At 42.0% G+C, this 27,422-nt stretch overlaps 1 protein-coding gene and 1 non-coding gene across 2 annotated transcripts in view; both read left to right on the top strand.

Moving 5' to 3' along the window:
- CC2D2A (coiled-coil and C2 domain containing 2A) overlaps positions 1–27,422 on the top strand; it is a 128,081-nt gene that overhangs the window by 38,193 nt on the left and 62,466 nt on the right. Inside the window, exons 7-14 of the mRNA XM_003411277.4 lie at positions 811–947; positions 1,580–1,711; positions 9,104–9,313; positions 10,480–10,586; positions 12,920–13,060; positions 15,481–15,637; positions 16,822–17,060; positions 21,892–22,069. Of these exons, the coding sequence (XP_003411325.2) occupies positions 811–947; positions 1,580–1,711; positions 9,104–9,313; positions 10,480–10,586; positions 12,920–13,060; positions 15,481–15,637; positions 16,822–17,060; positions 21,892–22,069 (1,301 nt within the window). The remainder of the gene's footprint in view (positions 1–810; positions 948–1,579; positions 1,712–9,103; positions 9,314–10,479; positions 10,587–12,919; positions 13,061–15,480; positions 15,638–16,821; positions 17,061–21,891; positions 22,070–27,422) is intronic.
- TRNAF-GAA (transfer RNA phenylalanine (anticodon GAA)) lies at positions 9,697–9,769 on the top strand. Its single transcript has one exon. It is a non-coding gene; the product is annotated as a tRNA-Phe (tRNA).

Genomic DNA, 27,422 nt, shown 5'->3' with positions numbered 1-27,422 from the left:
ACCCTCAATGAGACAGATTGACAGAACAGACACAACAATCGACTCAAACATAGCAATGATCGTGAAGATGGCCCTGGACCGGGCAACATTTCATTCTGTTATGCATAAGGTCTCCAGGAGTTGCGGCCAACTTGACAGCAACTAACAACAACAGCAGCATCACTCTCTGAAATGATCTTGTGTTGATCTTTGTTTGCTGTTGCTCCCTGTTGCCCCCACTAGAATCTAAGCTCCAAGACAGCAGTGGCCTTGCTGAATCCCAAACCCAGGAAGTGCCTGGCACAGGAGACCAGTAAAGATTTATTCTATGAATGAAATAGCAAGTGAATGCAAAAATGAGGTAGTGATCATGCTTGTTCAAGTAACTTTTTAATTTACAAAGCATTTTCTCATACTTCACCTTATTTAATTCTCCCAAGAACCCAGTGAAGTATATGAACATTATCCCTTCTGTACAGAAGAAAGGAGTCCAAAGAAGTCACATGTCTGGTCCAAATTCACTCAGCTAACAAGCAATAGAGCTGGAATTTGACCTAAGTCCTTTGATTTGAATGTTACACTCCTCTCTCTAGACCACACTGGTGAGTTAGGTGCTGAATTATTTAGATGTTATCCCTTAAATCCAGGATTCTACAATATGACGTTGTAAGTAAATGCATTTGTCTTCTTCTTGGTTCGGGTTCTAGAAATTAATTAAGTTTGGAGTCTCAAGAACACAAATTTCTGCTGGTTGTTTTTATTCATCAGATCCCAGTTTGGAACGTTTAGGTTGACGCTAATGTTTCTTTCATTTGTTTGTGAACTATCCAGTTCCTACCTATAAAAAGCTTCCCGAGAACGTGCAGCCCAGATTCCTGGAAGATGAAGGCCTTTACATTGGGGAGAGGCCAGAGGTGCCCCGCACAAACCAGAACATCATGGAGAACAGATTGCTGACGCAGGAGCCCGTAAGCGTTTGCGCTCCCAAGTGTGACCCACATGCAATCTTCACAAAGGCTCTTTGCCTGATGGGGCAGCCATTGCACCCACCGTCCCTTTCCCCTTGAGAGTGTCTCATAAGGTGGTTCGTTGTTCTTAACTGTGTCAATTATTTATTGACATTTATTGACGCTCAAACAATCCAACCTCTCAACTGCTAAAAACCACTTACCACTAACTAGGTCAGTGCTTCTCCTACTAAATCAAATATTGGCAATCTTTCCCCAACTTACGGAAATTTGTAACATTCCTAGATACAATTTTCTCCATTTCAGTTTTTTCTCCTGCGGTTTTTCCTTTTACTCTTTAACGAGGAGAACTTAATTTTTTCTTGAGTACTCATTTTTAAGCTTTTTCTTAAGCTTTTTTTTTGGTGGGGGAGGGACTACATCTTAAATTCATTGTGAAGGATATTAGTGAAGTCTTGATTTCTAACGGAAACAGAGACTTTGAAAGTTCTACCAGGGCCCGGGATAGAGGGGAGGGAAGTCCATGAACTGTGTATACTGACATAGAATTTTTCTCTAACATTGTTTATTTTGTAGACTATTTTCCCTCCAATTAGAAGAAAATGTTGCCCTTCCCTCTTCTTGATTTTCAGGGGAGGGGGTGGTTTGGAGATGACGGCAGAATCCTGGCACTGCCAAACCCCGTCAAGCCATTTCCAGCAAGATCACCAGCGCTAAAACAGGAGCAGAATATTAAGGCAGAGCTGGAAATGGTATATAAAAAGGTAATCCTGTACCCATTTTTTATGCGTGGATTTGCTTGAAAGTCCTTCTCTTTTTGAATAGCTTGAGGCCCTCGATTCTCTTCATTCTACCTTGATTCGTTTTTGTGGTTTTTAATTCATTCTTACACATAAAGAACAAACAACAGGTGTATGATATGAGTGAGTCTGGCTTTGTCCACCTAATCCCTTCTTACACAAGAAAAAATTGTCCTAGTCAGGAATGGCTAAATCAGCATCTTTATTTGCATATCCAGATTAAACCAAACCAGATTAGTTGCCCTCGAGTCCATTCTGACTCATGGCAAGCTCATGTGTGTCAGAGGAGAACTGTGCTCCATAGCGTTTGCAATGGCTGATTTTTCAGGAGTAGATTGCCAGGCCTTCCTAAGGTATCTCTAAACCAAAAAAATAAAAACCCACTGCCATCAAGTCACTTACGACTCACAACAATTCTATGGGACAGAGTAGAACTGCCCCACAGTTTCCAAGGAGCGCCTGGTGGATTTGAATTGCCGTCCTTTTGGTTAGCGGCCAGGGTTTCCAAGTCACTTACGACTCATAACAATTCTATGGGACAGAGTAGAACTGCCCCACAGTTTCCAAGGAGCACCTGGTGGATTTGAATTGCCGTCCTTTTGGTTAGCAGCCAGGGTTTCCAAGGTGCCTCTAGGCGGACTCAAACCTCCATCCTTTTGGTTAGCAGCTAAGCACTTAACTGTTTGTGCCAAATCAAAACCAAACCCACTGCCATCGAGTTGATTCCAACCCCTAGTGACCCTGCGGGACAGAGCAGAGCTGCCCCGTAGGGTTTCCAAGGCTGTAAATCTTTACAGAAGCAGCCTTCCACATCTTTTTCCTGGGGTAGCTGGTGGGTTCAAACCACCGACTTTTCAGTTAGCAGCTGAGTGCTTTAACCACTGCACCACCAGGGCTCCCTCTTTGTGCCACCCAGATCCAGGTCAGCTGCCTTTATTTTTCTTCTTTTGCCCTCTTTTCTCTCTGTCATCTCACATACACTGCAAGACTGTTTCCCACGCGTTATCCATTTGTTAATGTAACTGCAGGTTTACTATCCTGCAAGTCCTTCTTACTGGGTTTTCCTAAGCTCTGGTACCAAACTGCCTGATTTGAATCCTGGCTTTACTATTCACTGGTAAACCTGGGCCAGGACTTCAATCTCTGTGGTTCAGTTTCTTCATCTGTAAAATGGGCATCATAATACTTGGTATCTACCTCCTAGGATTGCTGTGAAGACTGAATGAGATAATACACATAAGTGCTTAGAACAGAGGCTCGGTCCATACTGGCTGTTGCTGAACACAGAGCTGCCCGCCCTCATTTAATTACACAGCTATTGCTTTTCTGGTGGGCTGTGACTTCTGAGTTCACTGAGCAAGGCTCAGCTCCTTCCAAAACCCCATGTAATTTTAAATGTGTAACATTTCAGCACTAGTGACAAAAAACAATAATTATCAAGGCATGGGGTGGGGGAGTGGAGAAAGTCATTTTTAAAAGTAAATATTCTGCTTTCCTTAAATTCAGAACCTATTTAGAGACCATGAAAGAGAAATAACGAAAAGAGATTAGATATAGTGCAAAGAAAAGAGTTAAGACTCAAAAGATAAAGAAAGCAGTTTAGTACATCTTGAGAGCAAACTGAGCCCTGGTGGCACAGTGGTTAAGTGCTCAGCTGCTAACTGAATAGTCCGCAGTTCGAGCCTGCCAGCCACTCTGCAGGAGGAAGACGTGACAGTCTGCTCCCGTCAAGATTACAGCCTTGTGAAAGCCTATGGGGCAATTCTCTTCTGTCTCATAGGGTCACTATGAGTCAGAATCGACTCGGTGGCAATGGGTTTGGTTTTTGTTTTGTTTTGCTTTGCTTTGTTTGGTTTTGTTTTAAGAGAAAGCTAGGAGTCCCTGGGTGTTAACTGTTAACACTTTCAGCTGTTAACCAAAAGACTGGAGGTTCAAGTCCACCCAGAGGTACCTCAGAAGAAAGGCCTGGTGATCTACATCTGAAAAATCAGCCACGGAAAACTCTATCACGCACAGTTCTAATCTGACACACACTGGGTCGCCCTGAGTCAGAATCTTCTCGACGGCAACTGGTTAAAAGGAAACTAAGCCAAATCTAAAAGCAGTCCCAATCGCCACTGTCATCCTGCCTCTCCCTTCTCTCCTCCTCTCTCTTCCTCCCTCCTCCCTCCCTTCCTTTCATTTTTATTCTTTCAATCCTTAATGGAAAGTCTACTATATTCTTAGCGATGGTAAACTCTGAGGGTACAGAAGTAGCAGCACTTGAACTTGGCCTTAAAAATGCTTTGTGCCTAATGTGGGGAGAGGGAAATATAATCTAATGATAGAGGCATTATGATTAGAAGTCAGCATAGCGTTCCTGGGGGGACATACAGCTAGGAGTCTCCCCTTTTCAAAACTGCATACTAATTTGAGGAATTTGTCCTGATTCCAACCTCCTTGTTAGCTGTGTTTTTGTTGTTGTCAGGTGCCGTCGCGTCGGCTCTGACTCAGAGTGACCCTAGGTACAGCAGCACCAAACACCGGTCCTGTGCTTGAAACCAAACCAAACCCATTGCCGTCAAGTCAATTATGACTCACAGCGACCCTACAGGCCAGAGTAAAACTGCCACCATAGTGTTTCCAGGGCTGTAATCTTCACAGGAGCAGACTGCTGCACCTTTCTCCCACAGAGCAGCTGGTCAGCTCTAGCCACTAACCTTTCGGCTAGCAGCTGAGTGCTTAACCACCATACCACCAGGGGCCCCTTCCTGGGCTTTACCACCCGATAAAATCGCTACTTTCCCCTTCTGCCATTCTCTTCAGTTTACCACAGGAGCATTGGTCGCCTACTGTATTATAGCCCAATGCCAACTAGCTTAAGCAAAGAGGCAACTCAGTGACTCACGAAACAGGGAAGGATCTTGGGACAAATCAGACAGCTGAAGGAGGAGCTTTAGAAACCAAGGGTCAGGGGCTGGGACCAGGGACTCAGTGCTGGCAGGTCTCTCCCCACCTCTCTTTTCTCTGTTTCTCCTTTAGTGTTGACTGGCCTCTTCTCTCCTACTGCAGGCAGGTCCGAATTCCCCACGTGTTAGAGGTCATGACCCATGAGAGGGTCCAGAGGAAAGGGATCATGCTTTTTCCCATGGTTCACATCATCAGTACCAACGAGAACTCTTGTCAGTTGTAAATGGGTTCATGTGTCCCCACCTCCCGTCCAGGAGATATGGCCTGTTCACAGATGGGTGTCTTAGTTAGCTAGTGCCGCAGAAACAAAAATACCACAAGTGGGTGACTTTAACAAACAGAAGTTTATTTTCTCACAGTTGAGGTGGCTAGAAGTCTGAATTCAGGGCACTGGTTATGGGGAAGGCTCTCTCTGTCCTTTCTGGGGGGAGATCCTTGTCTCAGCTTATTTAGCTCCAGCATTCCCAGTGCCTTGTCATCCTCATGTGGCATTTATTCCTGCCCCCGACACACACACCCATTCGTGCTTGCTTCTTTCTGTGTCTATGTGACTCCTTTTAACTCAGCAGTGATTAGGTTTGGAACACATCCTACACTGATATGGATGCATTAACATAACAAAGAAAACTTTATTTGCAAATGAGATTGCATCCACAGGTAGAGGGGTTAGGATTCCAACACAGATTTTGGGGGGGCCAGGGGAACACAATTCAATCCATAACAGTGGGCGATTAGAAAGCTTCCCAGGGTCAACCTGAACGATAGCTCTCTGGGCTCTGCTGCTATCATTTTCCCAGGGCAAATGTAGAAATCCTATTTCAATCCCACCAATAATTATTATTTTTCTGTACTTTTTAATCTTTTTCTCCTTTGGGCACGCATCTCTGCACATGCTGAGTCACCAACAGATAACCCATATGCCTCACTTCTGAGTGTGTTGGTTTCCAGTTTTCAGTTGAAGACTGAAGAATCAAAGCAATTTCAAAATTAAAATAACATGCTCCATTATGTCTTCTAGGGAGAAATTGTTGCTATTGTTTTCATAATCATTCTTAGTGTATAAGAAAGAAGAGACACAATAAAAAGACAGACAAGAACCAGTTCTTTCTTTCTCCCTAGTAGGAAGAGAGTCAGGGTCTTTTAAGTGATCTCAAAAAAGGAGTCCTGGAAGCCTTTTATACTTGGTTGAACTGAGCTTCAGGAAAAGACATCAGCAATTTTTGGAATATGAGCTAATACAGATTTGGGAAGGAAATGCAAAGTACAGGTGCTGTAGGCTACATGACAAGTAAACAGAATCATGCCACCAACGTTACTTACCCATACCAAGAGGAGTACAAGACAGGACCTGAGATCCACACCCTGAGTGATCTCATGACTCCAGAGTCAGATGGTAAGAGGAAGGGCAAGGCAAGAACAAGCAGGAGCAAAGCAATCATAGAGGAATGTTCTGTGAAGTCTATGGACTGATGTTGATTTCTAGATGTCTTTGTAAGGTGGAAAGTTTTTCACTAACCCAGGTAATTTGGGGAGTCATAAGGCTCGTAGTGGCCACATGCAGATTAAAAACTTCTCACACTAATGCATGTTACAAGTAAATATTTTTACTGGAATCAAAGAGAAAAGAAATGGGTTTCCATTATTGCGGTCCAAAGTGTAAGGCTATTGATAATCAGAACAAATCCATACAAAGCTACTTAGGGCTTTCATAAAATATAAAATATCAGTGGAGTATGACCCATACACAGGAGTGTTCTTTCCTCCCTCTAAACCCAAGTGGAGGTTCAATTCAGAGTATTTCAGTAGGTAACAAAGAGAGTATCGATCCATTCCTATCCAAGTCTGCCAGATTTATAAACACATCCTAATTTTACAAGGACATTTTTAAAACAGAAAAAAATCTGTAGGTCTTCACATTCAAGTTGGATTGAATGTTATTATTTTATAGGATAAAACTTGTGATTTTGTTAATATAAATGTAGTATGCACTATACTGGGGCCCTAAAGGAAATCATGAGTCCTAAATATACATTAATAGTCTATTAATCCTGAAACACAAAGTATGAAATTGAATGGCTAAAAAGAAATCGGTTCATATATCCTTACCTGCGAATATGGGAATGAAGCAGACGACAAACACAACAGAAGAGCGGATTTACTGGTAAATGAAGACTCACATACACATGCTTTACTATAAACACAAAATAAGGAGCCCTGGTGGCACAACAGTTAATCACTCAACGGCCAACCAAAAAGTCACTGGTTCAAACCCACCCAGCAGCTCTCAGGGAGAAAGACTTGGTGATCTGCTTCCTTAAAGATTACAGCCTAGAAAGCCCTATGGACAGTTCTAATCTGTCACATGGGATTGCTGAGTTGGAATCGACGTGACAGCACCCAGCAACAAAAATGCAAAAATTGGAAGCTATTTTGCAGACTAATCATAACTGTAAAGCAGACCACACTGTAAAACAAATATGAACATGTTTCTATACACGTGTACACGTTCTTACACACACAATGTGAACCTTAAACTCTTGCCCACATTCCCCTTGTCTGTTCTTTAGTTTTATGGGGAAGAATGTCAGAATCTCATGATCACGGGATTTGTAAGATGGACTCCCTCCTCTGGGCTTCTGTAGCTCCCTCTTCACCTCTCAGGCTTTGTCCTTTCTGCCTGTGTTGTAAAAGACCAGATCCCAGGGCTGTCTTCCCCTCTAAACTGACTGCTGGGTGAGGACAGGCCTTACCACATTGTGCACATTTGTTAATCTCTATTGAAGAAATGAAATGACATATGCTAAGTGTTGTGTTAAGATGCCTAGTGATCTGCTCAATGCTAATTGAAGCTTTTCTCTCAGCATCTCATTGCCTTTTTTTTTTTTCCCCAGTTGCCACTGAGTCTACCCTGACTCACTGCAACTCCATGTATGTCAGATCAGAGCTGTGTTCTGCAGGGTTTTCACAGGCTGATTTTTCAGAAGTAGATGCCCAGGTACCTTAGGCAGACTCGAACCGCCAGCCTTTTGGTTAGCAGCCAAGTACATTAACCACTGGCACCACCTAGGAAATCTCATTTCTACAGATGAAGAAATAGAGACCCAGAGCTGTGTGGTGACTTGCCCAAGATCCTAGGGTGAGTTAAAGGTAGTGTCAGAGCTAGAATCCAAGGCTTCTGGCCCAAATCCAGCATCTTTACAATATTCTATGTAGAATTAAATGAAGAGATTACTGGACACGTTACCCACAATTTGTTAACGTTGTTGATGTCAGGTACCATCGAGCAGATTCCAACCCACAGCGACCCTATGCACAACAGAATGAAACACTACCTGGTCCTGTGCCATCCTCACAATCCCTGTTATTAAGGGTAGAATCTTATATGCTTGCTAGAGTTTTTGCAACTTCCATTTAACCTCATAACTTGTAAATCACACACTTGTGCCCAGAAATCTTATATCATCATTTTCTAAACAACACCTATAGCTTCCAGAATTCATCTCTGCAAAAGGGAAGGATAGAAGGATTTGTCTCCAACCACCCCATCCTGACTGTAGTCAGTGTCTCTAACAAGGAGGATAAATGAAGGCGGAAAATCAAAGAATATCCCAGACGTCTCCCTTTCACCTTTGAGCTCACCAACCTCAAACACTGTATTCACACAAAAGCAGTAGTTATCAATGTAGAATACCTTGAATATTTTACGAGAGGGAGGGAAGGAGGGGGGAAGAGAGACAGGAAGAGGGAGAGGTTTACCTGACAATCTGCACACCAATAATCCAATAAATTCTCACTGGAAAATTCCCCTCTGTTTTCCCCCACACAGTCAGTTCAGCTGTTCCGCCTTCCTCTGCCTCTGTTATTTACATACTAACGTCCTTCCCTCCCAGGAAAACTAGGCACCTGCAGGAAATGCAGATAAGTAAAAGTTGGTCTTTTTCTGCTGCCAACAGAATAAAAATTTCTCCGTATGTTTTTAAATTTTAGTCACATCAGGATATATCTATGATCCAAAAAACTGTTGGTCTGGACTAAAATCTAATGCTTCTCTCCTGAAAAGAGTTCCAAGGTCTTCAGCTACAACACCCAAGATTTCACAAAACAGGATAGTCCGTATGATAAAGATCGGAAGTATGACTTAACAGAGAAATGAAACCTAAAAGGCACAGGAAAGCAAGAGTGAAATGGTTTCTATTCTTACTTTTTTGTCTTTCTTTTCACTTTTCAAATGTTCAGAAAAGAGCAGGCCCGTAAAGTCTGAAAAGAGGTAATCCAGCACCTTCTACCTGGTTTGACCAGGTGGGTAGGACGTGCTTTGTATCTGACTGTTTTCCCCTTGCAGGTTAGAAAATCCTTCTGGAGTAAGTGCTTTAACAGTGTCCCCCCATACTCTGCTCTCTTTGACAGGCGGTAAAATATGTCAGCAATAGTCCGCATATGATTGGAGCTGGAGACCCTCCTGGCAATTTCCAATTGGACATTGACATTGTAGGGTTAATATTCACTCACCACCCCTGCTTCAGCCGAGAGCATGTTTTGGCAGCCAAGCTGGCTCAATTATATGATCAGCACCTTGCAAGACGTCAGAGAAACAAGGCAAAGTTTCTTACCGATAAGGTACACATGATTTCTTCTGCTTTTGTTATTGATGGGTTGGTTCTTATGAGGAGCCCAAAAAAGAAAACACTTCACAGCAGTGTCCAGGACATGTGACACATTGTCCTACCTAGCCCCAAAAGGCAGGGTAGAGATGGTATGCGTTTAATTGTGCAAACTCAATGGCCCACACTTGATTCAAAGGGAAAGATTTGTATAAACAGTACAAGTGATTTCACCTGCCAGAACTGGGCATTGGATGGAAGATGGGAGTTGCTAGTTGTAGCAACAATCTCAGATCCTGGAGACCGACCATTCGTTGCCTGAGAATCTCTGTTCTGAGAGATACGTTTTGTTTTCATATGTATTTATCCATAATATGGTACCTAAACACAAGTCAGGTAGCTGAAATAGTTCAGCTGGGGGAGCGTTAGACTGAAGATCTAAAGGCCCCTGGTTCAATCCCGGGTTTCGGCAGCTTCAGTTACTTTTGGAGCCCTGGTGGCACAAGTGGCTAAGTGTTTAGCTGCTAACCCAAAGGCCGGCAGTTGGAATCCACCAGCCACTCATTGGAAACCCGAGGGGTGGGTGGTTCTACTCTGTCCTACAGGGCTGCTATGAGTCGTAATTGACTGGATGGCAATGAGGTTGGTTGGCTGGTAAACACAAGTCATTGCTTCAATTGGTTCTCAAAGAAATTAACATCCATACTGGCTTTATTTCAAATGTGACACTAGCCCATAGGATTTTCAGGTATAATTTGACTACAGGCAATTTTAGCCCCATGCCCTGACCTTAAAACCTTTCTGCCCAAAGAAGATGTAGCTCCACTGTACCTCCTTTTATGGGCCTATATTTTTAAGATGTCTTTGCATCACGAGACGGCCACTGCATACCCATGACACAGGAAGACCCCCTTTGCCTTTGAAAGGAACACGAAAGAGACACACACATAAAAGTAATACTTGTCCTGAGCATCCTGATTACCTGGGCCTGAGAACTAAGGTGGACATGTACATTTTTTCAGTGCTTGAATTTTGTTTAAGAATGAAAGAAATAGTTGTCTGTCACAGTTCATTTTGGAGAAAGCTTGGAGACAGCTGGGTGAGTAGGAGATGTGCCTGGTCACTTTATTTGCAGTACAGAGTAGAGTGCTAACTCAAAACTTGTTTCGATATCCTTTTAAGCTCCAAGCCCTGAGAAATGCTGTTCAGACTGGCCTTAATCCTGCAAAACCTCACAAGTCTCTTGACATAGCCCAAAGGGCCATCAAAGAGTATAAGTCTGAAATTCGGTGAGTGAAGTTTGTGGTGGAAACTACAGAGTTGGGTTTTGTTGTTGTTGTGGTTTTCTTTCCTGTTAGATATGTACTTGTTTAGGGTTTCTTTCTCCAGATAGTTTATCCGAATGCACTGAATACACGTGAAATTATGTCAAATGAAACAATGAGATACATCTATCATAAAAAAAAAAAATTTCTTTTCTTTTTTTTTAAATTTAAAGTCCAATAACATGAAGGGTAAGTGAGGAGGTAGGAAGTGGTAACTCTCATACTTTGCTGGTGTAAGCAAAAATGCTACAACCAACACTTTAGAGAGCAGCATGGCCGTTGACTAATAACAGGCTGAAGATGGCCATAACCTTGGGCCTGGCAATTTGGCTTCGGATATGCGTACTCTAAGGAGCCGCACATGCTAATACGTGTGGAGACACTTGCAAGAATTTTCACAGCGTCACTTACAAAAGAAACTTAAAATAAACTAAAAACAGAATGAACACATCTTGGTAGAGTTTAACAATGAACACCTATACCGTAGCTAAAATGATTGAATTACATCTGCATGTATCAATCTGAATAAATCTGGCAAACAATGTTGAAGGGAAAAACCCAGTTGTAAGCAGGTGATATGGTTCATGAACCCTAAAGAACACCCAGAACAATGCCATATTTGTTACAGGTAGACACAAAGTTGGCACATACAGACAGCAAAGACACAGGCCAATTTCTTCCTCCAAGGAGGGAGGAAAAGGATAGGAATGGGCAGGATTTCCAATGTAGCTATAGCATTTTATCCAAAAAAATTTTAAAAAACAGTGATGAAATGTTAACAGATGTCATATTATTTATCTGTACTTTGAATTATTCACAATTTAAAAATTGAAAATAAAAAACCCAGGTTAGTGTAAAAAATGCAAACAGTATGTAACTATATGACATAGAATATGGACATCACCTGAAGTCTCATCCCCAGAGAAAATCATGGTTACCAGTTTTTTTGGTAGTTCTTCCATACTTTTTTCTCAACATATACACATACGCAGACTGGTGTGTGTGTGTGTGTGTGTGTGTGTGTGTGTATTTTTTTTTTTAAGGACTCACATTGCTTATGCCGTCTGCAAGCTACCAGATTTTCCTGTTATATAGGTCCAGTTCCATCTCACTGATTAAAGACTGGCATTATGTAAAGTCTGTGCAATCTCCTATTGCCAGGCATTTGTATTATTCTAAATTTTTATTATTTAAATTGTGCTGTAATTGACATTCTTATATATACATATTCTTATGTACTTGTGTATTTACACAGAATAAATTCCTAGAATGGGAACTGATAAATAAAGAAGTTTAAATATTTACTTTTCCTTTTACAATCTAGCCATGAATAGAAAATTCTTTCAGCAAGACGAAAATTGGTGATATTTGCAGACTTTAATGTATTCATTGTTGACTAGGACAGCACCACACGTTCCTGTATTTACAATAACTTAGGCCATGAGGGCTGTGTTTACTAGGACCCACATAGTCTCTAGGAGTTGGAATCGACTTGATGGCAACAAGTTTTTTTTTTTTTTTTGATTGTTATTTTTGTAACTTCAAATGTTGGTATTTGTTTAAGCATGCATAGCTTTAATAAAAATTTTAAAAAGCAATTTAGTTTAATTAAAGTAAGAGTCACTTGAGACAATAATATTCAGTAAACCTCCCAAAGCAGACTGACACCCTATTGTCTTTAAATTTGTACTGGTATTTGGTTTTCTAGTGCTCACTTGGAAATATTACAGCTATCAAGTTGAATTTATCATTTTTTTATAGGATTATTGCACTGAGTTTGGTTTTTTTTTTTTATATATATATAGCATTATTGGAGCCTTGATGGTGCAGTGGTTAAGAACTCGGCTGGTAACCAAAAGGTTGGCAGTTTGAATCCACCAGCCGCTCCGTGGAAACCCTACGGGGCAGTTCTACTCTGTCCTATGGGGTCGCTATGAGTCAAAATCAACTCAGCAGCAACAGGTTTTTTTTTTTTTTTTTTTGGTTATAGCATTATTGATTTCTTTTTGTTTTATTTGCAAAAACAGTTGCCATTGAGTTGACTCTGACTCATGGCTATGCCAAGTGTGTCACAGTGGGACTGTGTGCTCCACAGCATTTTCAGTGGCTGATTTTTTAGAAGCAGATCACCAAGACATTCTTCCAAGGAGCCTCTGGGTGGACTCGAACCTCCAACCTTTTGGTTAGCAGCCGAGCACGTTAACTGTTGGCACCAGCACTGTGAGTTTCTTTTTGTTTATTTGCAATACACACAACTAAATAACTTTTTAATCTGCACTCATGTATTATACCTGTAGGCAAACAAGAAAACTACGTGACGCAGAACAAGAAAAAGATCGAACATTGCTTAAGGCCATCATAAAAGTCTGGAAAGAGATGAAATCCCTTCGAGAGTTTCAGAGGTTTACAAATACACCATTGAAACTTGTCCTGAGAAAGTATGTCTTTATCCAAAATTGTTTTATTGGGCTGTATTACACATAGTGAGAAATGTATGGGCATAAATACAGTTTAAAGAATAATTATAAAATGAATAACCATGTAACTATGCTCCAGGTTACGAAATAGATTGTTTTCAGTACTTGGAAAACCCCCATGTTCCTCTCCCCAGCTGCATTCCCCTCCATCCCTGAAGTAACCACTCTCCAGACTTTAGTCATCCCTGCTTCCTTGATGTTATGTGTAGTTTCGCCATCTATATATATCCTTCCCGAGGCACGTAGATATTCTACTACATTGTCTCCTAACATCTTTGTAGTTTTATCTGGCACACTTAGTAGGTAATCCACTTGCAATTGGTCTCTGTCTATGGTATGCATAAAGTAGGTGTTGATAACTTGCAACCTAATTGACAAGGCTTTCATATATGATTGAGTACCATTTAACATAGCAAAATCATGTTCTATTAATTCGAAAGTCTTGGCTACTGTTTTTGGTCCCTTCTAGATTGTTTCTTCTGAGTAAGTGTTGTTCCAGTCCGTCTACATGAAAAGTGACAAATTATCCAATACCTGGCTTTGAAAACAGCCACTCTTTAGCCAAAGAAAGCTACAAATTGTAATTGTTTTCAGCTGCAAGTATTCTAGAATGAGAAAACACCCTTGAGTTTCAGGACAAATACTTCCTGTGTATTTTGTGAGGGCAGGTCCTTGCCGCCATTGGATGCCTGGCGTCCAACAGAGTGCTGCCACTTAGTGTTTGCTCTGTAAGTTCTGGTGATCTGCTTCCAAAAGCGCACACACAGCCTTGAAAACCCTGTGGCGCAGTTCGACTGTGCACACGCAGGGTTGCCATGAGTCGAACTGACTGCACAGTAACTAACAACGACTTAAAACTAACTCAAATATTCTGTCCCACACAAACTGCTTATGTCCCCAGACAGTCCAGTTTTTCTGCTTCCAGTTTTCACCTCCCAGGCTAGCTGTCATCCGGAACCCAAACCAAACCCACTGCCCTCGAGTCAACTCCGACTCACGGCAACATGAATGCTTTGCCAGATTTTCCTTCTCTCCTTCCTTCCTTCCTCTCTTTGAAGTTTCAGATAAACTGAAATTTACAGGAAATTTATTTTTCATCCTTAAGGTCACCTCAAGGTTGCAAGTTTCCTTTTTGTAACTCACTTAATACCCTTTCCTCCAATAAGTTGTTGGCTCTCAAATGCTTCTGCAGTGCCCTTTTTCACATTCTTGATTCATTTAGCCACCTTAAAACACAGCACAATATTTCTACAAAAAAATCATTCAAATTTCAACTGGTTTATTCATGCCTCTGAAAAATAATGAGAAAAGTGATTGGTTCTCTATCCATCAGAGATACAAAATAATTTTTGAGCCAGGCTTCTAAATCTTATGTACCCCTAGATATCCAAGTGATTTCTTTGGCAGTGTCCTAGAGATATGTCAGAGTTTGTGCCTTGGGGAACTGTTAACTGCCAGATCCACTAGGCTATGTGTATACATAAGTAGACATTTGTCAGCTCTAGGTACTGACAAAGTTTGTCTACAATGGACTGAAGAGCTTTAGGAGCGTGGAACCTGGAGGCCAGATGGCGTTAGGAGAAATAATAGCAAAGACCATGCATTGCAACCTCTTCAAGTGGTAGGCAGGGTGTGGGCAGGGCACGTTCACCATCTAACTCCTGGAGGGTCTCACTGCACATCAGCATATAAAGGGCTCTGGAAAGATGAGCCTCAAAGAAACCTTTATATGTGTTCAATCTCATGCTGACTTCGCCACAGTACCTTTTTTGGTAGGGCATCTCACAGGACCAGTGTCCCACAGAGCACACTGTGGAAAGCACTGCTTTGGGTTGGGCTGACCTCCCAGTGGGGTGTAGGTAAAATCATCAAAGAAAAACTCAACGGATCAATCCAAAGTCACAAAAGTGGTATCAGGGACCCAGTAGCAATATATGAACTACTTCCTCAAAGACTTGAAGGATTAATACAGTAACTACAATGACATTTCTACCACTATTCATTGAGACCTTCGGGGCACGGTGTCAGCATGCCATATGGATCGTTTAGCTCACAGTGGCACTGTTGTCTAGGAGTAAAGAGAATGGGTTCATAGCCAGGCTCACTTACCAACTGTGTGTTCTTGGGAAATCACTTAACTCCTCTTTGCCTCAGTCTCCTTGGGTGTAAAATGGGGGCAGTAATAGTTCCTGCCTCACAGGGTTCTGAGGGTTAAATGACTTGTTAACATGTGCAACGTTCTTAGAAGAGGATTTAGCTGAGTCAGAACCGTCTCGATGGCCCCTAACAACTAAAACAACATGCACAAAATTAGTATTTGCTATTATTCTTACTCTCTTACTTAATTTCAAGAGGTAAACATACTGTAAATTATTTTAAAGGGAAAAGGTTGACCAGAAAGCAGATGAAGAAGCATATGAAGCAGAAATCCAAGCTGAAATAAGAGAATTGTTGGAAGAGCACATGGAAGACTATGAACAGAAGATGGAAGAGTACAGAAGGGCACATCAGCAGTGGAAAGCCTGGAAGAAAGCCCAGGTTTGTACACGGTGGCTCGGCCTCGAATGGGGCTGACCTTGTGGACAGGGAGGCCCAGGCCCCTTGAGGCAGGAGGAGGGAAACTGGCCTGGTAATTTGGGTCTCCTATTAGCTTTGCTTTTCCTCCTTCTCTGTCCCTCACTAGTAGACAAAAACAAGGAACTAATTAATGCATTTCATTAAAAAGCCTTGAAGCTAGTTGATAACAGAGCCAGCTTTGTCCATATACAGTTTTATGGTGGCACCGTGTAACCATCTGAATGAACAAATAAGTATTAACAATAGCAACTGCTAACATCTATTACCACTTGCCATCAATTGGACTCCAACGCAAGGCAACCCACGTTTGTCCGAGTAGAACTGTGCTCTATAGGGTTTTCAATGACTGATTTTTCAGAAGCAGATCATCAGGACTTTCTTCTAAGGTGCCCATGAGTGGATTCAAACCTCCAATCTTTTGGTTAGCAGCCTAACACATTAACTCTTTACACCAAACCAAACCAAAAAAAATTAAATCCATTGCTGTTGAGTTGATTCTGACTCACAGTGACCCTATAGGACAGAGGAGAACTGCCCCATAGTGTTTCCAAGGAGTGGCTGGCGGATTCAACGGCCAACCTTTTGGTTAGCAGCTGAGCTCTTAACCACTGCGCCACCAGGACTCCACACCCATTATAGGTCAAGCTAAATATTTCACATGCATTATCTCATTGAATATAGGGTTATCGGTATTCTCCTTCTGGATTTTCCTCTGAAAATGATATAACTTTATACACATGGTCCTGCAAAATTGAATCCCAGAGCAACCACTACTAAATCAGCTGGACCTGCAATGCCATTTGTGCTCCCAAGGTGTGTCCTTGGCCTTCAGAGCCAATACTAAGGACGCACAGATCACTAACGTTTTTACAGCTCTTTCAAGGGAACAGGCTCTGTGCTAATTGCTTTACAGGCACTGCCTCGTTTCACCCTCCCTGAGAGGAGTTTGCTATCATTGCTCCCATTGTGTAGACGAGAAAACTGAGGCACAGAGAGGTCAAGTAGCTCAGTGACCTGCCTGAGTGTACACAGCTGGTTGGGGTCAAACTGGGGTTTGCATCTAGGTCTATCTGGTTCTGAAAACTGTGCTCTTAACCAAAATTTCAAAATTCCTTTTTGACATAACGTTGCCCGTTACACAACAGAGGGCCAAGAAGAAAAAAAAGAAACAAACAGCAGAAGAACACCCCGATGAGGAGACCGAGGAGCCGTGTCCTGGGGAGGATCCTGTGAAACCCGTGCCTCCAGAGCTCACTGATCAGGCAGTGATAGAGGAACAGGTGAGGGAGAGAGCTGCCCAGAGCAGGAGGAAGCCTGGGGAGCCCATGCTGGTCCCGGAGCTAAGCCTGGCGGGGACCATGACACCCAACGACCAGTGTCCCAGGTGAGTGGATGTTCCAACCAAAAATGAGGTTGGCATCTCACACGTACACACACGTATGTGAATGCACACACGCATACAGATACATACCAGGTACCGTATATGTCTCCTGACCTACACAGTGTGATCAGGGTAATCGCTAACTCCCTGTCAATATACATTACATTGAACCATATCAAATTGCTGGTCTTCGACCACCCGTGACAATTTCATATAACTCAACTATCTCATTCATCCCCACTGACTACTCAGCAGCACACGATGTAAGCTGTGGTCAGAGAAGCGACTCAGTTGCAAATTTACACCTGCTTTTCCCAGGCTGCCCCTGTGGCTTTTGATTTGGAACCCTTATCTAAAGCTCCATGAGGCCCTCCTCCCTGGTGCAGACCCCCAGGCTTCTCCTAGTCCCTTCATTTCAGCTGCTCCAGAGGGCAGCCTCTCTCTTTAAAGACCTTGTAGTGCCTCCCTACATGAATTGCAGGTGTGCACTGTAGCTTGTACTTTATGTCAGGCCATCCCAAATATACCCTCCAGATCTGATTTAAAGAGGTATATATACACATTGGAAACCCTGGTGGCGTAGTGGTTAAGTGCTACGGCTGCTAACCAAAGGGTAGGCAGTTCAAATCTGCCAAGCGCTCCTTGGAAACTCTACGGGGCAGTTCTACCCTGTCCTATAGGGTCACCAGGAGTCAGAATCGACTTGACGGCACTGGGTTTGGTTTTTTTGGGTATATACACATATGCCTAGAAATTCTTATGTAATGCCTAAGAGAAAAAGTCAGAAACTTTATTTTTATAAATTTACTGTTGCTATTAGTTGTCATCGACTCATTCCCCAACTGCGCAGAGTAGAGTTGTGCTCCAAGGGGTTTTCAAGGCTGTGACTCCTCAGAAGCAGATTTTCAGGTCTTACTTCCAAAATGCCTCTGGATTGGTTTGAACCACCAACTTTTTGGTTAGTAGTCCAGGATCACCATGAGTTGGAACCCACTTTGACAGCGATGGGTTATAAATGTATAAAAACCAAAACTCGCTGCTGTTGAGTCGATTCTGACTCATAGCGGACCCTATACGGCAGAGTAGAACTGCCCCATAGAGTTTCCAAGGAGCACCTGAAGGATTCGAACTGCTGACCTTTTGGTTAGCAGCCATAGCACTTAACCACTACGCCACCGGGGTTTCCTATTAATGTATAAAAAAAAAAAAATCATATCATAAATTCATAAAGACACATTTAAATGTTCATCCTCTTATTAAAAAGTATAATATAATAAAAAATATATATTTGATCTCCTGTTTGTTTCCTTCCTACATGTTATAGCAATAGTTCTCAAAATGTGGACCCAGGGCCAGCAGCACCAACATTACATGGGAACTTCTTAGAAACGCACATTTTTATGCTCTACCCCAGACTTTTTTTTTACCCCAGACTTAATGAGTCAGGAACCCTGGGGTGGGACCCAGAAAACTGTGTTTTCACAAGGTCTCCAGGTGACTCGGCTACAGGTTAGAGTACATCATAATCTAATCAAAGGAATCTACGCAAACAATCAGGAGGCATCGGTGGCTCGGTCATAGAATTGTCACTTTCCACGCGCTGCTCTCCCAGCTGTGCCTCCTGCACAGCCGCCGCCCATCTGTCACGGAAGGCTCCTACGTGGCTATGACGAGAACAGTTCTCAGCAGAGCTTCCAGGCTCAGACCGGCTGGGAGGAAAGGCCTGATGATCTACTGCCGAAAATCAGTCAGTGAAAACCTGATGGATCCCATCGGTCGCCCTGCTTGGTTTCAGACTTCTATTAATGTACTATTAATTCGCTTCTTTTTAAATTGTAGCTTCTTGTACATTTTCATGTGTTCTCTCCACTTCACAGCATTCAGACACTATTCATAAATAAACGACTCTCCAGTACTATATTATCTATTTTCAAGCCACAAATACCACAATATATGATTTTGTGATGAATATTCAAAATAAACGTTTTTAACACATTTTTTTAAGGGCAAATTTGGGCTTGATTTGACAATATTTTGTGGTGAATCCCATTTTAACTGAGAAGGTACGCTTCCGTCATAACAAGTTTCTGAGTTTTCACCGGGACTTGGTACTATAACCCAGGTTACCCCCAAGCCAATGATGATAACCTCTCCCGCTTCATCAAGCCATCAGGTAAAAGGGGGGCTGGTGGCACGGTGGTTAAGAGCTCAGCTGCTAACCAAAAGTCAGTAGTTTGAATCCACCAGCTGCTCCCCCTATCAAAAGACGCATCGCATAGGGCAAATCTGCTGCAAAAGACCTCTTTAAAGTGCTGAAGCAAAGAAGACTAAGCTGCACCTGACCCAGTCCATGGTATTAGTCATATCACATGCACGTGAAAGCTGGGCAATGAATAAAGAAGACCGAAGAATTGACGCCTTTGAATTGTGGTGTTGGTGAAGAATATTGAATATACCATGGACTGCCAAAAGAATGAACAAATCTGTCTTGGGAGAAGTACAGCCAGAATGCTCCTTAGACGCAAGGATGGAGAGACTGCGTCTCACATACTTTGGACATGTTGTCAGGAGGGATCAGTCCCTGGAGAAGGACATCATGTTTCATAAAGTAGAGGGTCAGTGAAAAAGAGGAAGACCCTCAACAAGATGGACTGACACAGTGGCTACAACAATGGGCTGAAGCATAACAAGGCTTGTAAGGATGGTGCAGGGCCGGACAGTGTTTCATTCTGTGGTACACAGGGTTGCTATGAGTCAGAACCAACTCGACGGCACCTAACAACAACAACAACAGCCGCTCCATGGAAACCCTATGGGGCAGTTCTACTCTGTCCTATACGGTTGCTGGGGGTCAGAAGCAACACCACTGCAACGGGTTTACAGGTATGCAGAGAAGGGTGTTTCAGGTGTGTTTGTTGCATGAGGTTACTGGGAATAATCCCTACAACATTTCTGAATGGACTCTAAAACTCTGAGTGTCTTGGATACTTCTTGCAATTTGGTGTTAAATATACTTTATTGAACAAATTGTTCAAGTCATTTGAGCAATTATGCCTCATATAAGCCTAAATTATAATTTAAAAAGAACAAGGGAATACTGTGCATGGTTTAAAATCAGAAAAGATGTGTGTCAGGGTTGTATCCTTTCACCATATTTATTCAATCTGTATGTAGAGGAAATAATCTGAGAAACTGAACTGTATGAAGGAGAACTTGCCATCAGCATTGGTGGAAGACTCATTAACAATCTGCAATATGCAGATGACACAACTTTGCTTGCTGAAAGTGAAGAGGGCTTGAAGCATTTACCGTATGGACCAGAGACTACAGCCTATACCTCAACATAAAGAAAACAAAAATCCTCACGGCTGGAACAATAAGCAACATCACGATAAATGGAGAAAATATTGAAGTTATCGAAGATTTCATTTTACTTGAATCCACAATCAACACCCATGGAAGCAGCAGTCAAGAAATCAAACAACGTATTGGGCAAATCTGCTGCAAAAGACCTCTTTAAAGTGTTCAAAAGCAAAGATGTCACTTTGAGGAATAAGGTGCACCTGACCCAAGCCATGGTATTTTCAATCTCCTCATAAGCATGGGAAAGCTAGACAATGACTAAGGGAGATTGAAGAAGAATTGATACCTTTGAATGATGGTGTTGTTGAAGAATATTGAATATACCATGGACTGCCAGAAGAACGAGCAAATCTGTTTTGGAAGAAGTACAGGCAGAATGCTCCTTAGCAGCAAGGATGGTGAGACTTAGTTTCATGTACTTTGGACATGTTTTCAGGAGGGAACACACCCTGGAAAAGGACACCACGCCTGGTAAATAGAGGGTCATGGAAAGAGACAAAGACCCTCAAAGAGATGGACCGATAGAATGGCTGCAACAATGGGCTCAGATACAGCAATGATCGTGACGATGGCACAGGCCCAGGCAGCGTTTCATTCTGTTGTACATGGGGTCACTCCGAGTCAGAACCGACTCAATGGCACCTAACAACCACAACAACAAACAGTTAGAACTACCAACAAAAACCTGAGCTTATTTTGGATTTTGATGGGCTGACCTGCTCCTTTTCTCAACAAGCATTAATTGCTATTGGTTTAACCAGTAACTGCAGGATTTTGCGTGTGTTTGTTTGGCTGGTTTTTGGTAGGCATCCTTGCAAATACATCAGGTATTAATTTTATTGTACTCTTGGGTTATTTCGGGGGTTTTTTGTTGTTGTTTTTTACTTCCTGGCTATAAGAATTATAAGAGTGATATGTTTCATTTTTCATGATGCCAGGGTACATTTTATTGTGATTCAAATGATCTTTAATAACAAGGACTCACAGTTGGGAAGTGGTTCAGAAGGAACTTGGGTCTTGGAGCAACTGCCTTAACCTCACTGCTACAGTATGTTACTGTATTTTAGGATAAAATGTCCTACCAAATGTAAATCACTACTCACCCTTATGGTTTGAATTCACGCTGTTTAACAAGGAATATGTTTCTATTTACTTAAAACTTTGTGTAGGATGCAAATATAAGGCTTATAAAAAAGAAATGGAGACCACAGAACAGTGATAATTAGATCATAGTTCTTAAATTCCCTGTGGCTTTTTCACTGGCGTGTCCACAAGTTCTATATCATGATATTTTGTCCTATTACATTCTGTAAGACCTGTGGCTATTCTGGTTAACAGTGGTTAGCAGTGAGGACTAAAGTGGCCAACAGTCAGCTCCAGGGTAACTTGTTCTATTCAGACCCCGTTTGTCAAGACCCTAGTTACCCTCGGAAATGAATTCTCATCCCACGTGTCCATGTCTCACTTGCAGGGTGGAGGTCTTGAGACGAGAGGACGTGAAGAGGCGCTCGGTGCACTTAAAGGTGCTCTTCAACAAGAAGGAGGTGTCCAGGACAGTCAGCCGGCCACTAGGGGCAGACTTCCGAGTTCACTTTGGACAGATTTTCAATTTGCAAATATTCAACTGGCCAGAGAGCTTAACACTTCAGGTACACATTTTAATTATAGCTTCCGGTCCAAAAAATTTTTAATTGCTTGTTTTGAATCAGCCACTGGTGACCCCGGTGTTCTGATAGATTCTCAAAGGGGACAGGAGATCCGCCTCTTCCTTAGCATGTTTGTTTTTAAAGTCTTAGCAGAAGGAGGTCTGTTACCCCCTCGCCTCCTGAATATGCTACTGGAGCTGACTCTGGCTCATGGCTCAGTATGTGCCTCGAGACTAGGGGGTAGGAGAATCTTAGGTTCGTTCACTGGAGGCAAGGCATTTCAGGAAGGAACACCTCAGCATCACCCTCTACTGTGGACTCTAGATCCCTACATGGTACAAAAGGTTTGCGCTCACCTACTAACTGAAAAATTGGTGGTTCAAACCCGCCTAGCTGCGCCATGGAACGAAAGCCAAGCAATCTACTCCCATAATTGACCAATTAGGGGGTGTGGCCTCCAAGACCCTCTTCCCATGGTATGGCCAACATGTGTTCTGACTGGTCAATGCCTTTGTAATGTGTGCTGTTCAACATTTTGAATATCACTCCTGCCAAGTCCTTAGAAGTTAAAATATGTCTAAAACTGGTAAAAAAAAAAAAAAAAAAAAAAATTGTCATCAAGTCGATTCCAACTCATAGTGACCCTAAAGGAGAGTGCAGAACTGCCCCACAGGGTTTCCAAGGAGTGCCTGGTGGGTTTGAACTGCCGACCTTTTGGTTAGCAGCCATAGCTCTTAGCCACTACACCACCAGGTTTTCCAAAACTAGTAAAGGGAGTCTAGAACTGCTAAAAGAGAGGGTTCTTTTGACAGTGGGAAGGAAGTGCACCAGAAATGCTGGAATGAGGGCGGGGGTGATGAGAAATGGGATAAGCACCCTGTTTTTTAAGGTTCAGCAATGGGCACACAAGGTACCACCTGGGGCTGGGATTTTCCCAGAGGCTGTGATAATTCTATCCTAAACCTGTTCACCTATGACCTGGACGGTGGGTGGGATTAGGAAGTGATCCCATTTACAAAGCACTGGGCAATACTTAAAGAAACCCTGGTGGCATAGTGGTTAAGTGCTACGGCTGCTAACTGAAGGGTTGGCAGTTCAAATCCGCCAGGCGCTCCTTGGAAACCCTATGGGGCAGTTCTACTCTGTCCTATAAGGTCGCTATGAGTCGGAATCAGCACTGGGTTTGGTTTTTTTTTTTTTTTTGGTTGGGCAAGACTCAAACCAGATTCCTCTGTTGTATGGTAATAGCACTGGTGGATGCCGGCACAAATGAAAAATGTTTTTCTTGAAATTTTAGAGCTTGGCTTAGTTCAGTTGCTCTTATAATTTTTTTTAAAAACCTCTGTCTAGTTTTAAAACAATTTATATGTATCCTGAAACCTGAAAAAAAAAAAAAAACAGCAGAACTTATTTTGCTGCTAAATTTAAGCTTAACAATACAGGTGAGAGGAGGAAACATATTTCGTAAAAGTAAAGGATGACTGTCTTATTTTCCTACTGCTGTTGTAACAGAAATAGCACAAATGTGCAGCTTTAATGAACAAAATTTATTTTCTCACAGTTCAGGAGGCTAGATGTCCAAATTCAGGGCACTGGCTCTAGAGGAAGGCTAGGGGACAAAAATCTGTCTCGGCCTCTATAATCCCGGAGTTCCTCGGTTCCTTGGGGATCTCCACATGGCATCTACCTTTCCATTTGTGATTGCTTCTTACTGTATCTAATCTGCTCTTTCTGTATCTCAAAAGTCATTAGTATTAAGACACACCTACACTGTTCTGGCCTCATTAACATAATAAAGGAAACCCTATTCCTGAACAGGATTACACCCACAGGTATAAAAAAAACAGACCCGTTGCTGTCTGTCAAGTCGATTCTGACAGGAATTAAGGGTTAGGATTCCAGTACATATTCTTGGGGGACACAATTCAACCCACAACAGTGATACTGGGAAGAGGGTAAGATTTGGAGGTTTGGAGAAAACCTGTGTTTTCCTTAAGCCTGACAATTCCCTTTCTGAATAGCATCAGAGGGAAAATAATCTCTCTACAAATTTCTATGTCCTCCACCACGATTTACAACTCTGTATGGATGTCATGGAAACCCTGGTGGTGTAGTGGCTAAGTACTACGGCTGCTAACCAAGAGGTTATCATATAATCCCTGTTTAATTTTTACATGGTATAATTTCAAGAGTTATGGTTTTGTTTTCTCAACAATTTTGTTCTTTTACTTCCATCACTAATGATAATAGAGTCTGTTGTTTGTATCATGTGGTGAATCAATGAGGAAGTGTAATTTGCAATTCCAAAAGAAAAGGCTTTTGTTATCATGTTTTTCTTACCATTCCTATTGTATCATCACGAATAAATGTATTTTATCTCAGAAATAAATAAATAATGGTGAAAACCTTTCTAAATGGCGAGAAAGAAATCAACTACACGTGCATTTTTTAGTTTGAAACGAACCGCATGGAAAAAATAAAATGGCTACAATGATTTAAAAAAAAATGCATGTGCTTATTGGCAACTTCACGTCCAGCAGAAGGAGAACAAACACGTATTAAGCTCTTACTTAAGGGAAGAAAAAAAAAATTTTTTTTTTTTTAAGGGAAGAGGGTTTCATCCGTTTCAGCTAAGCTTCACCACTGCCTTCCTTAGAAGCTTTAGGTAACAGCCTCATTTACAATGAGAGCAAAAAAAAGGAGGGGAAACCTTGGAGTCAGGCCCAAGGTCACACAGCTAACAAGTGGCAAAGCCAGGAATCAGACCCAGATCTACTGGACCACAAGCCAGGCGCTGTGTCCACCATTGCTGTCCTCTGCAAGCTACAGAAAGGGCTGAGGGAATAAAATAAAGGCATGTGAAAAAATCTAAGAACCATACGACATCCAAGTCCAACAACTCCTCAGAGAAGAGAGCAATTCCGTGTCATGGGTTTACCATCTAAATGCCTTGCTGCCTTTCAGAGTTAACCTGCCCCTTTCTAAAAATATTCGTTCACAGATGCGAGGTACTAGGCATTTAAAGGGAAATCAGATTGTAAGATCCTCACCCTCGCTGTGAGAGACCAACGCATAAACAAGAATTTAGATAGAGTGGATGCCTGTTCCCGTAGGAAGACCACAGGGTCACTGGTGGCACAAAGTGGGTATCGGTTAAGCCGTGGCTTTGGCAATTTAGGTGGTGCCTGTACAGTGTGAGCACGTGACAGTGTGCTAACACGCCAGCACTGAAGTTGTTTTTAACAGCGCTTCCATGTCTGGTTGCTCTTTCATTCGGTTTTTAAATTCTCTTTCAGGCAATCACTATTTCTCAGCAGTCTGTCTCAACTAATTATATCTTACGGATCATGGGTATGGCTTTAAAGGGATTCGTAACTGTTTCATCATCTTTCTGATTTCCTATCACCCATGAGGAAGACACAGCAAAAAGCGTTTGGGTTTTGAAGTGAAAGAATTGTACAGTCGAATCTGGCTCTGCTACATTCTAGGCGGCCGACTGGGGAACGTTTCTCCCCCTCATGGAGTCTCAAATCCGTCCTCTAGACTGTTGGTCTGTTCTCTTGTTTAACCTTCACCTCAAACCATCCTTTATAGGACTGTGATGCAGATTAAACAAGAGAACAGGCCAAAAGCCCCTAGTAGGCTTCAAACAAAGGAATATCTCAATGAATTAGAGTTTGGGCCAAAAGAAAGAAAAGACACCATTTTCTCAGGCTGAAACTTCATGCCAGTGAATCCATAATTTAACAGGTCAAACCAAGGTGTCCCGCGCAATAAACAATAACCTACAACACGCGCTTTAAGCTGTGTAAGCCTACAGAACTACAGGTTCTTAGCGGGTGTGGTGGGGACAATAAATGGCACACGATTTCACCTATAAATATTTCAGTATGTATCTGTAACCAGGAAACCCTGATGGCGTAGTGCTTAAGTGCTGCGGCTGCTAAGCGAAAGGTCAGCAGTTTGAATCCGCCAGGCGCTCCTTTGAAACTCTATGGGGCAGTTCTACTCGTCCTATAGGGTCGCTATGAGTTGCAATCGACTTGACAGCAGTGGGTTTGTTTATGTATCTGTATGAGATAAGGACACGTAAAAACAAGGGCAGTATTTTTTGTATTGTATTCTTTTCCCATCAAAGCTCTGAACCAATCAAAAATATAGAGAATTTCTTCAACAAATAAATGGCAACGGGTAAAAAGGAGAAGGGGGTCACCTGTAAATTAATAGAGGCTTAAGGGACATATCAACCAAATACCAAGTGTGGAATATATTTGACTGATGCGAACAAAATATTAGTCATTTTTTGAGACTCTCAAGGAAATCTGAAACTTACTGATATTTGATGTTATCAAGGAACTACTGTAATAATGATATTGTAATTGTTTTTATATGTCCTTATCTTTCACAGATACAAATTCAAATATTAATAGATGAAATGATGTATGGGTTCAAAATAATAGTGTCAAGGGGAATGATTGAGAGTATAGATGAAACAAAACTGGCCGTAAGTTAATGATAGTTGAAGCTGGTTGATGGGTACATTATTCTCCTAGTGTTTTATTTTATATATGGTTAAGAGCTTAGGCTGCTAACCAAAAGGTGGGCCACTCCTTGGAAACTCTGTGGAGCAATTCTACTTTGTCCTATAGGGTTGCTGTGAGTCGGAATCAGTTCGATGGCAACAGGTTTGGTTTGTTTCTCTTTTTATTGTATATGTTTGAAATTATCCATAATAAAAAGATGTTTTAATATAGATCAAAATATCATTACCTTTTTACTGATAAAAATAAATTTGCGGAATGTAGCCCAAGTGTACAGCCACTATGGGCTTCCTCCTGAGACCTTGAATTAGGAAGACTTGGCCATCCAATCACAGGGTAACAATCACAAGTCTCTCAGTGCATCCAACCTGTCAGACTATCTGGCAGTAATATTAAATCAGGGGTCCTGAGTTCAGTTCCCATGCCATTTTTGTCTTTGCCCCAGCAGCCTCTCTAAGCTCAGTCAACCATCTTGTAAATGTGAAACGTAAGCTGGTAGAAACCAGGGAGATGGGGCCAGGATGCTAGCTCAGATCACATGCCTTGTAAAGAAGGCTGGGTGGAGAGGATCCATAGTGTTATCTCTGTGCACTCAGAGTCTTAACTGGAAAACATTGATCAGGGAGGACTCTACTGCCAAAGAAGAATCATGTATCTATTCATTAGTACAAATAAAAAGAGCAAAATTAGCATTTTTACAGAAATGTATACCAGTAAGAGAGACTTTGTAGAGAGACAGAAAGGATAAAGCTTACGATAGAAGACAACAGAACTGTGGAATTCTGGGCCATCTTCTTACCATGAAAGTGAGGTGA

The sequence above is a fragment of the Loxodonta africana genome, chromosome 5 (genome assembly GCF_030014295.1).
Source record: "Loxodonta africana isolate mLoxAfr1 chromosome 5, mLoxAfr1.hap2, whole genome shotgun sequence".
NCBI lineage: Eukaryota > Metazoa > Chordata > Mammalia > Proboscidea > Elephantidae > Loxodonta > Loxodonta africana.
The sequence above is the reverse complement of the archived record's forward strand: the minus strand, read 5'-3'. Positions and strand labels throughout refer to the sequence as shown.